Raw genomic sequence first — 14,797 nt, forward strand, 5'->3', positions numbered from 1 at the left:
CATTCGACCTACTGGAAAATAGCTGTGGTTAGGACCACATGGGCATCCAAATCTACTTTTTAAACTGTAAATGGCTTGAAATCTAAACAGATAAAACACGTCCAATGAAAACATTGGAAGAACTGAGTTGTGCTCTAAGTATAAAATACACAATGGATTTTAAAGACTGAGCACCAAAAACAAGTAAAACTATCTCCATAATTTTTAAAAATACTTGTAGCTGAAACAGTATTTTAGATATATTGATTTAAATACTTACAACAATTAAAATTATTTTTAAAAAGTTTCACTGTAACTACGTTTTTTAAATTACATGTATGGTTCAGATTCCATTTCTATTAAACAACCTTGAGCAGACAAGAGAAAGACTTCCTTTCCTTATGAAGAGCATTTTCTAACATAATCAAGTTCTCTGAGCACTTACTAGAAACCCTTCTCACATTCACATGTAACCTGCTCTCAGCCCCCAGAGCGGCGCTTAGCCGCCGTGCAGGCTGGTGGGCTGCGGACAGCTCCTGGAGTTTTTAAGGACTACTTCTTGGCAGCTTTTGAAAAGAACACTCACTGCAAGGTTTGTGAAACCAGTCGCCCTGGCCCGCTGGCTAAACACAGGGCGGCTGGAGGCTGAGGACATGGCCCCCACACCCCATCCTCATTGTTCCTCACGCTATAAGCCGAGGGCACTATTCTAAGCCCTTGGCAATCAAACTTTTGTTCCAACTCATGCAAGTCTTGCGCATGTCCAGGGTTTTGCAGACTAAGTTATTTCAGAGCCACATTAATTCTTCTGTGGAACATGGGAGGACAAGGTCAGCTCTACGGACAGGTCTCTGTAAGTTTTCTCAGACACAGAAGTATGAGCTCAAAAGGAGACACATTTTGAGGTACAGTTTGTTAAAAATACAAGCGCCGGCATGTAGCATATCTGAGAACCGTGGGTGTGAGAGCGTGTTTTTAAGGGCTCAACGGGTAACTGTTTCCAGTGAAGTCACCACAGGAGGCCATAGGTAAGGTGGGGACAGATACCGGGGATGCTGGCCTGACTTCCAAAACAGGACACCGCGTGGTGGGCTCCTTTCCCTTGGCAGACATCATCCACATGGGGCCACTCGAGTGGAGCTGCGCCAGCTCCTAAAATGACATGGTCTTGACTATTTGCTGAACACCGAGAATGCGCAAACGTGAGACTCGCTCTCAGTTAACATTTTCTAATACATGAGCTCCTCCCCCAGCCTGTGTTTGAGAATTCAATCGTAGATATCGTGCAATTAAATAACCTCTCGAGTACATCACAAACATTTCAAAGACGACATTTCAGAAATTATGTTATGGAAGCAAATTCAGAGTTTCGGGGACGCATCTGATGAGCATGGTGACATGAGAGCAACTCTAAGCAGATGACAGGATCGGTCTTACAGACACTGAGCGTATACATGAAACACGACAGGCATTAACACAGTAGCAGTCACTGACCTGAAAAGACGGTGGTACCTGTGACCCAACAGGAAGTGTATTAGAACCAGACTAGGAACAGAAGCAGGATGGGTCTGGCTGGTTGCGGCATTAATGGTTCTACCTGGTTGGGGCCTGGGTTGTCGTGATTGCTAAATATTTTGAATATACCTCTGCTTGGAAGTCTACTTATTACATTGATAGAGAATGGCTGCCTTCCAAAAATTATTTCTTTAGGTGAAAATTTACTAGAAAATACTTTGCCTTCAAATTACTTAGAATGTGATCCAGTTTGATGTAAATCATAAATTATGCAAAAAATATGGAATAACAAAGGATCACCCAATTCTAAATAAAGTTCAAAAGTACATTTATTTAAAATGTGGGCAGGATATCAATATAAAAGAAAAGAGTATAAGAAATAAAGTACAAAACATTTCAAATCTTTAAATCCGTAATTTAGAGATAGCAAGTCTTTATTTACAGCATTTGTAGTAGATACATCAACAGTGTGTGAAAACATTTAAAAATCTGGCAAAGGAATCAAAAAACCTAAGGTGGGCTCTCAAAGTCATATAGTACAAAACATAATTTATGTTCCTCAGAATAAGAATCACACATCTGAAAAAGATGCAGTATATTTAATTATATCTGTTCTCCTGCTTTAAAACGCTTGTCCCCTAAGAAAGCAGCTGGAAAACAAGGGTGTGGGAGGGAGCGCCGGCCGCCACGCCACGGCCACGGCCACAGCCGACCGCACTCCAGGCGAAAGGCAGGAGACGCATCAGTTAAATTTATATGTAGCTTGCTGAGGAAAACAACCTTCATGGACAATGTGAAGCAGAAACCTCCAAGGCAGAGCCCTACTCCCTCAGTAAGAAGCCACAGGGTATTTCTCACCCACCTCACCTGGTCCTGCAGCACGTCCCCACCACAGGGAGCGCGGACACAGCCTGCGCTGGGCTCCACTGGACTCCGCTGGCGGGGCCCGGCACTCGTGCTCAGTAAAGCCACCCACCAGGTGACCCACTGTGGCCAGGGCTGAGACCTGGTCACAGCTGACCCTTCTTTCAGCTGACATGCACCAAGCACCCCCCATAGGCTGACACCCCAAAGCCCCACCATAGAAAACGGACCCGCCTGCCTCTTCCAGGACAGGGTCAGCCCCGGAAACGACACCACCCCCCCCCGGGGCACAGTCCAGGCAGCTACTTCCAGGCTACAGGCATGAGCTAGGCCCCTGAGATGCCCACAAAGCACCCACGTAGCTTTCAGAGCAGTTCTACCTTCCGAACGTGAAGGCTGCACTGAGCAGACCTTCACAAATATTAACATGAGTGGTGACAGATGGTAGAAGAAGTCTGGCAAAGACGTAAGAGAACAAGATGCTAAGCAGGGTATCTGCCAAGGTCTTCCATCCCCTGTGCCTCCAGCCCGGGCTCCCCACAGTTAACCACAGCGCTCTGCAGCAAGCACCTTTCCAAAAGGATATGACTCGTAGTCCAGCGTCTGTGTAAGCACTCCGGTCAGAACAAACTCGGCGTTGTGAACATCTGAAAGGGCGACAACAGAACTTAGAATGATGGCGTGTGCTGCTGTGCCCACGCGCGGAGACGCGACGGCAGCCCCCCCGTACCTATTCCTCGGGCAAAGTACTCGCGGCATAAGTGGAGATCATTCTCACAGGATATCAAAATGATTTCTGACAGACTCTAAGGAGAAGAAGATGAGTTACCGGTCACCGAGCAAAGACTCGTAACGACCACGCCGAGCCCCCAGCCTCTCTCCCTGCCACGCACCTTATTCTGCTTATGCTCCATGAGTTTCCGGAAGGACGGCTGCTTCGATAACACCTTCCCCCCTGCACACTCCACAATCGCTTTCATAGTCGAGAGACTTGGGCAAATTCCAGGTGTGATGTAAAAATATTTTGCCTAAAAATAAATCATGTGGACTGTGTTTTAAAATGCTTTGACTTTTTAGAGTACATCGTTTTTCATAAATTCTGTCCTGAGAGTTTTGACAAAATGCTTAAGTTCATAAAGCTACTAGGTACCATCCCCCACTAGTCCCCAACCTGAGTGGGCCTAGGGGAAGCCCGGGTACAAAGGTGGAACTTTCAGCACGTGCATATGACAGGTATGACCTATGAATAATATAAGTAACTAGACATTTTCTTTACTGATGTACTCAGCCACTCTTTGACACCAAAAATTTCCAAGTTGTTCTAAGTATTTAACAAATATTTTAAAATCCTCAGTCCTGAATTATTTAGGCACACATCCAATTAAGATTTTTTCCAAGAACCATCTCCATTCTCCAGCTGATGAGACATTTAATGACAATAGTATTATGTAATATTTGTTAAAAGCAAAAAAATCAACTTAAAGTCTCTTACTGCTTAAGCTAGTCCTAAACACCCAGGTAGGTTATAAGGCCCATCTCTAATAGGCTGACCTATTGAGCTTTGCATCAATTCTTCCCAGTTACGGTAAAACCAGCGCTCTGCAGGCACAGCCCCTGCCCCAGTGGACACCTCCCGGAACGCATCCCAGGAGGACTAACCACGCAACAGACATGTGCCTTCCTCACGTTACTGTCACCGTCAGCTGTATGAACTGTGACATCTACGCGGACGTATCAGTTTTTTCTTTGAGGTATACCTTAAAGAGCGGAGAAATGTGTGCCCTTTTCAAGGACTCTTCCAAACTGAAAGAGAAAAGCACCTCAGCCTCTGCGTCTCGGAGAAGGTAATTCTGCTCATCTGGAAAACAGAACAGCACACGGTCTGCAAGGGCAGGCACATGACCTGCACCCCAGCACTCTCCCAGCTCCTCAGGCACATCCTGCTCATGACTCACCTTTACCTGTCAAACCTGTGAATATTTAAGTCTGCCCTACTATAGTTCACTTACTTTTCCCTGAAAACAGATAGGCAGACATTCTTTCTCCCACATCACTGTTTCTTAACCTTTTGAGGTTACACTCTTGAAAAACACATACTGAGAGCTGTAGGCCCTCTCTCGTCAATGCACCTCCCATCCGTACCCTCAAGCACCAGCCCACACACTCCTCAGGGAGTTCAGATTCTCCCAGCCCAGACCCCAGGTTAAGAACTCCAGTCCGGGAGTGACAGCGTGTACATGAAGTGACCACGCGATCAGAGGGGCATTACACTCAACTAGCTGATAATCAATTAGTTAAATTTTATAGGTTTACCAAAAACATACTCCTTTTAAGTATATGAAAGTATATAGCAATTTATAAAGTATAGTTTTACCAAACTTTGAAGACTTCTGAGAAGTTTTAATTGACTGATTTTTCAGAGTTTTCAAAGTAAAAATAACACTTTAGTATCAAATTTCACAAAAGTTAAAGATAATGGAATGTCTTAACCTTCTTATGAATATGTCTCATATTTAGAAAAGCTTTTCTTCATTCCATAACAATCACCGAACAACATCATACAGAGAGCTGAAACCTGATTATATATTCATCAAAAGCCAGAATAAGGAAGAGTCTAGCGTAGAGGTTGGTAAACTGGGGTCGACCAGATGACATAAACTTTAGGCTTTAGGGGCCACATTTGTTTCTGGTGCATAGCCTCCTTCTTATTCTTTTGAAATGATGCCTTAAAAATGTAAAAACCATCCTTAGCTCGTGGGCCAGTTTGCTTTCCCCTGAGCAAGAGCAATCATCTCACAAAGAAATGCTGAAGTTCAACAACTGCTAGAAATACAAAGTCAATCGATCAGCCAGTCAGCAGAGAAACAAGGCAGTTATGTTGACTTAGGTGGAAGAAGAATGCCTACAAATTGGAGAAATAGGAAATGATGAATTAAAAAAATGACAAGAAAGTACTGTCACACAGGAAGTAATATATTGGAAATGTAAATTTCTGGGGCAAAAATTAAGGCTGATATGCCTTCTGAAAAACTGGTGAGGGATGACCCAGAATGAGTTAGTGTTTATGATAGAGAAATTCACACTGAAAAATATGTAAGAGGTTAGTTGGGATAAAACGGAGATCAACTCAAGACAAAGTTTTCAGGTTCACGTGGCATTAGAAGCTGAGGCCCCGAAGCTACTCACCAATGAACTTCTGACATTTGAAACACTCTTCCAGCCACTCTGGAGTCACGATGTGCTTCACCACCGAGATGGCCGTCAGGAACTTCACTGTACGCGTCACCTTGCTGGCAATGAGGTGTGTGCATTTCTGGGCCGACTCAGCGATCTCCCCACCAAGGACGTAGAGCTTCTGAAGGTGAGGAGCATAGGTGAAAGGTGAGAGCGATGCCGCCAGAGCCACGCAACGGCCGCTGCAGAGGGGACGTGGCTGAGACAAGGCTTAGGAACAGAGTTCTTGGCCACGGAAAATGGCACAAGTGGTGAGACCAACCAAACCAAACTACAGCACGGCAGGAGGACGGTGAAAAGCAGGATTTACAACGTACATTTCCGTAGTCAGTGTCACACAAACCAAGATTAAACACAGATTCTCCATCGGGCCCAATAAGTGAGACACCTGGAGAGCCGTGCAGTTCATTTCGTGGTGAGAGGTACACACACCCAGACTTTCTACACTGAAATATGTGCTAATGAGGCAAACTTAACAAATTGTTTCTATTTTTAAAAAATGATGGTATGAAAACTGACCAAGAAGACATGAACATATAAAAAATGATCTCAAAAGCCAGACTCAATTTTACAGGTAAAAAAATAAAATTATTCTAAATTTCTAATAGCCTTTATGACTGTTTCTGTTCCTTAAAAAGATTACAAGTTGATATGACACAGGGCAGCTTAACCTGTATCACTTAACAGGTCAATCTTAACCAGCCCCCCCACAAAAATAAATGGAAATAAAATAAAATCTCACAACTCCTCATGCTGCTATTTCAAAAACTGTATTTAAAATCTCGTTCCCATTTGTTATGTAAATCCACAAACCCACAACTCACCCTGGGCCAACCCGGCCAGGAAAAGTCACTTGGATAGACTGGTTTCGTCAGAGGCCTAGGGAGGCAGAGTGAGCCTTTCACCCTGCACATGGCTGTGAAAGTGACATTCGAGCAGCCTTGCAAATGTCCACGTGATTACACACATGGCTCTGGGTCTGCTCACCTGACTCCTACTTTCTACCAAGAGAAAGCAAGTCCCGGAGTAGGAAATGGCACGGAACAAGGGAGGAGGCCAGCAGCCACTCGGCGCGACTGCTTATACTACAAACGCTTTATGAACACATACTACAGACTATTACAGTAAGATACTCCCTGTTAAATGCTACTTCAATAAACTGCTAACGTGAAGCCAATGTATGCAGAAAGGAACACTGCTCAAATCCTTATACGAAGCAGAACACAATGTCACCTTGACATACTGCTGAACTTGGACAGGCTCAAATCCAGTGAAAAGCACAGAAGGCGTCAGTTCTGGTGCTAACTTTTTAGTGGGCGGTGGTATATCTTCAATTCTGTAAAATAAATAGACAAAACAGGATGATGATTTTATTATTTACTTAAAATTAAAATGTTCTTTAGAAGACGAGGGGTTTAACAGCCTCCACGAGTGTGGTTTTTCCTGAGAAGCAAAGAGGTGAGTTCCCCATCTTCCTTTCGTGCCCCCAACGCCAAGTCCCCCCAGAAGACTGTCCTGGAGCCACAGGAAGGGGTGACGGACCTGGGGCTGAGGAACTGCCTCCTCTTCCCGTCAAACCCCTCACTTAAAAGACTTTTTACATCAGCATTAAAAAGGCGAACATCCAAGCTGGTCTTCTCCTTGTCGCTGGGCTCCCCACTGCACCTTTGCTAGTGGGGTGAGTGACAGGCTGCGTCCCTGCAGCCCCGGCTGTGCCCTGCAGCCTCTACCTTCTGCCCACCGCCTCCCACTCCAGTGCCCACGAACAGCGTCTCCCTCAGGAACACACGTTACATTAAAGCTCAGTCTCTAATTTCCTTAAATTATTCAAATCCTATTTTAAGCGTCTATTTAATTGAGAAAGTCTATGTAAAAAAAAAAAATTTAAGTTAATTGTAACATTTTGGTGACAGTCCTAAACCATAATCACGTGATTCGGATTTTACTGAAAAACAACGATTCACAAATTGACTGGATGTGGGGACAGAAGGAGGGGAAGCTGAGGAGCAGGGAAGAGAAGAGACAGAGAACGGGGCCTGCAGACCAGCCAGCAGGGCAGCGGCCCACGGCACAGCGTTGGCAGCCTCTGCAGACTCGCGAATGGAGCACGAGCTCCCTGGTGGCCCCTGCGCTTGCTGTGCCTTCACTCCTCCCTGCTGCCTCGCCCTGGCCACGCGTGTGGGTCACCGCCACCTGCCACCCACGCGCAGCTCATGCAGCTCACGGCGCCCACGGCCGGCCCACGGCAGTCCGACCCACATAGCAGCTGATGCTTTACACACTGGGCGGCGGGCAAGGCTTTACTTAAAGAAAAAGAGTCAAGTGTTCGGTTGCTTTCAGTAAGAAAGAAAAAAAAGAAAACACAGGCCCATTTATCACCAGCCATAAAATGAGCAACATCACGGTCAAGTTGTGAATAGCAGATCCTTTTAAATCCTATTTACTGTAAAAAATTCTAGAAACTTCCCCAACTGTCGCCATTACCGAAACAGACTTGGAAAGATAACTTATTAGGTGAGGTGATGAGTCATACCTGGCTCTTTTGGAAGAAGGCTGGATATTCGTTACTTCATTCTGCTTCAGTTTGGGGCTTGGTCTCACAGCCTGGAATGAAAATATCATTTGAATCAGTCTCCCAAGCAGCGCAGTGGTTTCCAACAGATTTACAGGTCAAATAACCAAACTATCTCATCCACTGCAGAATCACGCTTCAGCCCCATCAAAACCAGCCTGGAGAGAACAAGGACGCCGCGAGCCTGGAGCAGGTGACCCTCAGGAAACCTCGGGTGGCTTCTCGGCCTTCCTTTTTATTCACCCAATCCTATCACTTCCCATTACAAACATCCACAGCCCCTAAGGTCTGAGAACCTTCCAGTTTTCATTTCAACGATTTCGTCTCGCATCCCAATTTGGAATTTGGAAGGTATAGCAATGCCAAATCCCAAAAAGAGGCTATTCCCGAAACAGAAATTTCACCTCTCAGAGTTCACAAAAGGTATCATATGACATCAGATCCGCAGCGCCGCTGAAGGCTGCAGGGCATCCCAGACGCGATGGGCCAGAAACCAGCTGCGGCCCTGACCCTGCAGCACCCAAAGCAGGAGAAGGGGAAGGCGGTCCCGGCCCCACGGGGTGTCCACACAGGCAGCCGCCGCTGCGCCCCTCACCCCTTCTTCACGTCTTAAGTGTAGGGCTTCTTCCAGAAGGACGTTTTCTTTGTTTAGGTTTTACTATTTGAAGCAACTACCCTTCAATGTTATTTATTTTAATTACAACCCACATTTTCTAAATACTGCTGCTGTGTCTAGGCAACGCGTATCTGATGAAACTGTCCGAAATCCATCAGCCCTTTCAGAAACGGAGACCCAAGCTTTACAATAATTTGCAGGAAGGTTTAGACTTTCCCTTACTATCACCTTTGCAAGAAAAAAACCCTCAACTTCTGCCTCCAGCCTTCAGACTTCAGTCTCCAAATGACCAGTCACTGTTAGCAATGACAGAAACAAACCACAGGGTTGTAAAGGGGGCAGGCCGCCGCCTTTTTCAGCCCCTAATTACTGACAGAAGCCACAGAGACGCCGGGAGCCCTAACAGATTTCAGAATACAAGCCGCGTGGTTTGGGAGGCACATGCTGATGCCCATGTCCCCAGCTTCATCTTAAAAGCAACTCTAACATTTCTTGCATCCAAATGAACTGGAGAATGTTTTTTTGCTGGTATGTCAGAGCTGGTCAGGTTTCAGTAAGATCACAACTAACAAGCAGTTTAAGCGAGGAAAGAATACGCCTGTGACCATGTGGTCCTGAGCGTGCAGAAATCGGATGGAGTATGTCTGATCACCAATCACCAGAACACAGGCTTAGGCGTCACCTGGTAGTCCTGACACTTCTGTCCTCAGCCAGTGGCTTCCGTGAGCACAAACCCTAAACCACCTTCTGCAGCTGACAGGGATGTGGTGAAAAGCAAAGGCACACAACCTGGAAACCCATTATGAAAAATGCAGGTCTATGCACACGATAGCGCGTTACGTAAACCCTGAACCTTTACATTATACTAGTGCCAGCAAAAACACTGCTATTCTCAGTGACATAGAGCCAAACAATGACAACTCACAGTAGAGAAATTCTACAGTGAGAAACTGTTACAAGAGCCATGTGAAAAACAGTCTGTTTGAAAACACAATGACCGTCCAACCCCTTGTACTTTACAGATGGGAACCAGACGGACTCCACTTAAAGGGCAGCCCGCATCTGTTTTGTAACTAACAACCATGGGCTTTCGAAATTCCAGAACGGCCATCCTATCAGAGACCTCAACCAACCTGATATGACCCACCTGGGACACGAGGAGGCCGGGCCTCTCTCGGCTCCCGTCGGCCGCCTCGAGCAAATTCTGAGTCTAGAGGGGCCCACGTCATTCTCACGGTGGCGGCCTCTCTAATCTGACAACAGGCCACAGCCTGATTTTATTCTGCTCCCCAATTGTCTAACACCACAGCCCCCTGCGGCAGGTAACACTCCTCACATGTACAAATATGAATGATTGACAATACCACCCATTAAGACAGGGGTGTCCAAACTGCGGCCCGTGGGCCAACTGCGGCCCGCAATCCATTGTTAATTGGCCCACAGCAAATTCCAAAAATATATTTAGTTTACTTAAATAAACCAGGTGAGGCAATACGTACTTCACCTCGAGTGAGCGGCCCGGCTGTTGGTTTATTTTACCGCATATGGCCCTTGGTAAAAAACGTTGAAAAAAGTTTGGACACCCCTGCATTAAGAGGAAAAAACCAGACCCAGGGAATAATAAACATTTTAGGACAGGTGAGAAGGTACAGCCTTCATTTGTCATGTTGACAAACTCCTAAAAGAATTCTGAATTTACAGAAACAAATATACCCCAACTGCACTTTGATAACATAGTAACAGCGAAAGTGAGGTGTTAACCGGACATACCATCAACAATTCTGCTGACACTTTCAGTGGAACTCTCCAAGCATCTAAAGAGAGAAGAAATGTCATTTTTACAATGTATTGTTTAAACAGAAAGGCCTTTTTGTAAAAGTCTCTTCTGGGGCTGGTAATCCTAGCTGACAACTTAACAAGGATAAATGTAATTATTAAGTTCCAGAAGACTCTGCAGCCCAGCTGAGGGCGAGGTGGCCCGCTGTTCCAGGGGCCACGCTCACGGTTCAGTTTACAGTGTGCTTCCTGCATGGGGTCACACTGACGGTGGCAGAGATGTCCCCGTCCCACTGTGCTGTCCCTTAGCCATTTCTGGGAACCACACAGTCTGGCCTCTAAGCAACCACTCATGACAAGAGGTGGCCGACACGAAGGGCCACACCACGTCCCCCACACAGTGACCACGCTCAAGTCCTCAGAGGGACCAGCAGTCCTTAGTGGTTTCCCAGATGGCATCAGGCCAGCAGGTGTGTCACAGGGAAGTAGATTACGGCCCAAAATGAAGAAAGGTTTTCTCACAGTCAAAGCCATTGAAAAACAGAACTTAACGGGCTTCTTTAAAAGAAAACAAAGCAGGATTTGAACGGGCATTTTTTGAGTGATGTTCAATCCAGTAAGTGTAGTAAAAGTGCTGTGTCTGTACATGGGGACAGCTCCTCCCAGGATTCTGAGCAGCAGACTGGGCAGCAAGCACACGCACTGACCCATCGCCACACACGTCAACTCAAGGGTGACGCCACTGGAGAAAAAGACCAGATCCTAACTCAACACAGAGGGAAGAGAAAGCAGGGGAAGTTTCAGAGAGTGGGTGGGCTCAGGCAGCAATAATTTGCTGAGAGACAAGGCCAACAGGCTCCAATGCGCCTTCCACCCAAGAGCCTATCAGAGAAAGCAAACTAAGTACCAAACCAACAAGAAGTCCTGGGCAGAGGGGAGAAGGAAGGAAGGGTGTGGAAAGGAAGCAAAAGCGACGAGACCCCAATGAGACAGCTGTGCCAGGCTGGTGGTGAGGCGAGGAGCGAGGGCTGGTCTTCCGTGGGTGAGAGCCACTCACCAAGGAGGTTCAGGACCAGGTGCTGCGCGGGGGCGAACGGGTCGGGCAGACTGAACACTGAGTAGCGGCGGCACTGCATTTCCCGCAGGGCCTCGAAGTCCCCGAGGAGGATGTCGCCCAGCCACTGGGCGTTCACACACGGGATCCTCCACTCCCGGGCTTTCTCGTACTTTAAACCGGTCGGCCTTGGTTGTGCAGAAAACACATTTATTAAATGTCAGGGCTGTTTAGTATTCAAATTTATCTTTACTTTCAACAGGAGCCAGTAAAAAGCACATTCTCATTTCTCAGAAACAGCAGGGACATCTTGGGGCATCTGAGAGAGGCCCCTCGAGGCTTCCACGGGGTCAGCACTGTGCTCTGCGAGCCCCACTTCTAATCCCTGTGACCTAACTTAATTAGTTCAAATATCATCAATGCATTTGGTTCCATCAAAGGTTGTATAAAGATTCCTGCTGACATTAGCACGATGGTCGCGGCCCACTGAGAGGCCCGCCACAAAGCTGTGGCCCCGCGACGACTGTAGGAGCACGCGGGCGGCGAGGCGGCCACGCTGACTCACTCTTTGCAGATGAGAACCGTGTTGCTGCGGCCCAGGTAGCCGGTGTACTTGGCTCCCGCCAGGCACGCCATCAGCTTCAGGTCATCTCGGTCACTGTCGACAAATCCAGTCACGGAAATAATCTAAGGGAAAAGGAGCGACTAAGCCAGAAGCCGTCTCTTACACACTCCAGCTGCTCCATGCAGGCACACACATTTCACTCCTGCTCTGCCATTATGGGTGCTGCCTGGTAATACATTCCTGAGAACGTCAAGAGCAGAACTGTGTTCACGGTTAAGGTGTTCCACACGCAGGTGAGGCTTGGGGGGTGAACATGAGACACCAAACATGAGAGAACCTGTGTGTGTTTCTATGACAGTCTCCAGACAGCTTAGCAGGTGCCTTGATTAAGCACAGACCCATCCGTCAGCTCTTCATTCCCCCAGCTGACCCCCACTTTGAGGTCAGCTGGGTGGGAGAACGTCCGACTCATGACCAAGTTCTGTCCCACAGCAACCACTACTGGGGCAAGATACTGAGGTATTTTACGATTTTAAACAGTGTCACAGATTTGGAAGAATTGGTTAAAAATCTACTGGGTGCAGGACAGAGTCAGAAGCCGGGGAAGGCGCCGGGACTCGGGTCTCAGAAGGAGCAGGGCTGAGCGCGGCCTTACGTACATGCTGAGAACACGGCTTTCCGCCCGGAGGGAAGGCCACAGGGAAGTGCAGGGCCCGGTGCGGTGGCACCACCTTCTTCTTCTTCAGGACCATGCTGAGCCAGTGCGCGGTGACACATCTCTTCCTCTCCCGCATTGCCTGCCAAACAAAGTGCGGGCGCATGTGGGGCTTTCTAACAGCAGCGGCGCACAGAAAACGCTAAGTCTGTGTACCTACAATGCCACACTATAAATAAAAGAATTGCATGACGTTTGACACTCAGTTTACTAACGTATCAAACTACCACAGTGTGGCAGGTTCATCTTAACACCACTGGAAAATGCTACTATCTACACACAATAGAAAAGAGCCTGCAATGGGGAACGAAAGCAACACATTTGTAACAACCTTAAAAACCACTTCAGTCATAAAATAACATTTATGATCGCCAAAGTTAAAATTCCCCTGTAGGAACACAGAGAGCCCCACATACAACTTACGAAAACAGAACTGCCCACCTAAAATTAACCATTTCTACATTTTTAGTCGAACGGGCCAGAAAATGGCCATGCTCTTAAAGAGGGGTTTCTTGGAGGTCACTTAGCACTTGCACATTAATGTGGGTCTGTCTACAAAAAAGAACATTTTTAAGAGAAGGGATGAAAGTTTGGGGGGTGAGAGGACGTGACACAGAGCAGACAGCTGGCGCCCTGGAGTCTACAGGCCTACACAAAGCCCCACAAGAGCAGGACGGTCCGCCTGCACCCACCACTCTTGGTGTCACACTGAGTTTCAGGGAAGGGGGTACCCGTTGACCCCCCCCATCCTCGACACTACCTGCAACCTCCCTCTCTCCTTACACAGACATCAAAGCCTAGTGTCCACAAAGCTGTCCACCCACCATTTCTCAATGAGAAGTGTAAGGAGCCACTTTCCTACTTTTAGAGGTGGCAACTCCTTCCCAAACACAACATCTCTGGGTCCTATGATGGTCCCTAAACAGGGACCGCTGTGCTCCAGGCCCAGACAAGGCCGCGTGACTCACCTGTGCATACATACCACTGACTTGGCTCTCACACAGCAGGTGTGTGCACCGGCTCGAGAACGTGGGGTCCACAGCACCGCCGTGCACCTGGATTATCTAGACGCACACAAGACCAGAGTCATAACCAACTGGGAGCCCTCAGGAGAACGGGAGAACTATAATGTCAAACACGACAGCAAGTAAAAGGCTCATCACGTATTTACATAGTGTCTTTCCCAAAGTAGAAAACATAGAGATCAGTTATATTTTCAGACTTTTCCACCCAGCACTATAAAATGAAAATGAGCTCCGATAATCTAAATTTCCAGAAGGAAAGGGAAGAAAAATGGAATGTTCTTTTGTTAAACAGGTTCTCCCCACTGGGCCGTCCTAAGACTAGATGAGTAATTCTGTGTCATGGGGCCTGCCCGGTGCATTGTACTGGGAGCACCCCAACCTCTATCCACTGGACGCCAATAGTGTCTCCCCAGTTGTGACAACTAGAAATGTTTTTGGACATTGCCAACGGCCCCAGGGGGTAGTGGGAAGGAGGGAGAGCAGAATCACCCCTGTGAATAACCATTATTCTACAAGGGGAAAAAAATGTATTGCTAAAAACAGATTCTGTTTTTCAGGGTGAGGGAGCTGTATCCTGACTGTGGTTATGCAGCACCAAGCATCTGTCGAAATTCAAAAACGTTTTTTTTCCTTTTTTAAAATTTTGACTCAGTTTTTAATTGTGGCATTACAAAAAAAATTATTTACTTTGTACTTTTTTTCTTTTCCTTAAAGGCCACCATGCAAAACAATAAATAACTCAATGGACTATAGTTCCACTACTGGACTAGCAGACTTTGAGGTCCCTTCCAACCTGGAGAGTCTAGAATTTTCTAACACTCCCTTTGACGAGACGGAAGTAATTAAGGCACATACAAGTTGATGGTCACTATTCTGAGTCAC

The 14,797-nt window shown here is 46.8% G+C and overlaps 1 protein-coding gene across 4 annotated transcripts in view; it reads right to left on the minus strand.

Annotated features, from left to right (window-relative positions):
- Positions 1 to 1,805: 1,805 nt before the first annotated feature.
- Positions 1,806 to 14,797, minus strand: part of PAXIP1 (PAX interacting protein 1) — a 36,844-nt gene continuing 23,852 nt past the window's right edge. For 2 of the 4 annotated variants that reach the window (XM_081038503.1, XM_081038506.1), the window contains 13 exons: positions 13,859 to 13,954; positions 12,835 to 12,972; positions 12,176 to 12,297; positions 11,614 to 11,798; positions 10,551 to 10,594; positions 8,126 to 8,196; positions 6,826 to 6,928; positions 5,545 to 5,713; positions 4,116 to 4,216; positions 3,252 to 3,386; positions 3,089 to 3,164; positions 2,941 to 3,005; positions 2,107 to 2,248 (listed from right to left, as the gene is read on the minus strand). In XM_081038503.1, the coding sequence (XP_080894629.1) occupies positions 2,237 to 2,248; positions 2,941 to 3,005; positions 3,089 to 3,164; positions 3,252 to 3,386; positions 4,116 to 4,216; positions 5,545 to 5,713; positions 6,826 to 6,928; positions 8,126 to 8,196; positions 10,551 to 10,594; positions 11,614 to 11,798; positions 12,176 to 12,297; positions 12,835 to 12,972; positions 13,859 to 13,954 (1,317 nt within the window). In that variant the 3' untranslated portion in view covers positions 2,107 to 2,236. Of the gene's footprint in view, positions 2,257 to 2,940; positions 3,006 to 3,088; positions 3,165 to 3,251; positions 3,387 to 4,115; positions 4,217 to 5,544; positions 5,714 to 6,825; positions 6,929 to 8,125; positions 8,197 to 10,550; positions 10,595 to 11,613; positions 11,799 to 12,175; positions 12,298 to 12,834; positions 12,973 to 13,858; positions 13,955 to 14,797 lie in introns of all 4 variants that reach the window. The other 2 variants (XM_081038505.1, XM_081038504.1) reach the window with 2 other exon arrangements.

The sequence above is a fragment of the Rhinolophus hipposideros genome (assembly GCF_964194185.1).
Source record: "Rhinolophus hipposideros genome assembly, chromosome: 25".
NCBI classification, from domain to species: domain Eukaryota; kingdom Metazoa; phylum Chordata; class Mammalia; order Chiroptera; family Rhinolophidae; genus Rhinolophus; species Rhinolophus hipposideros.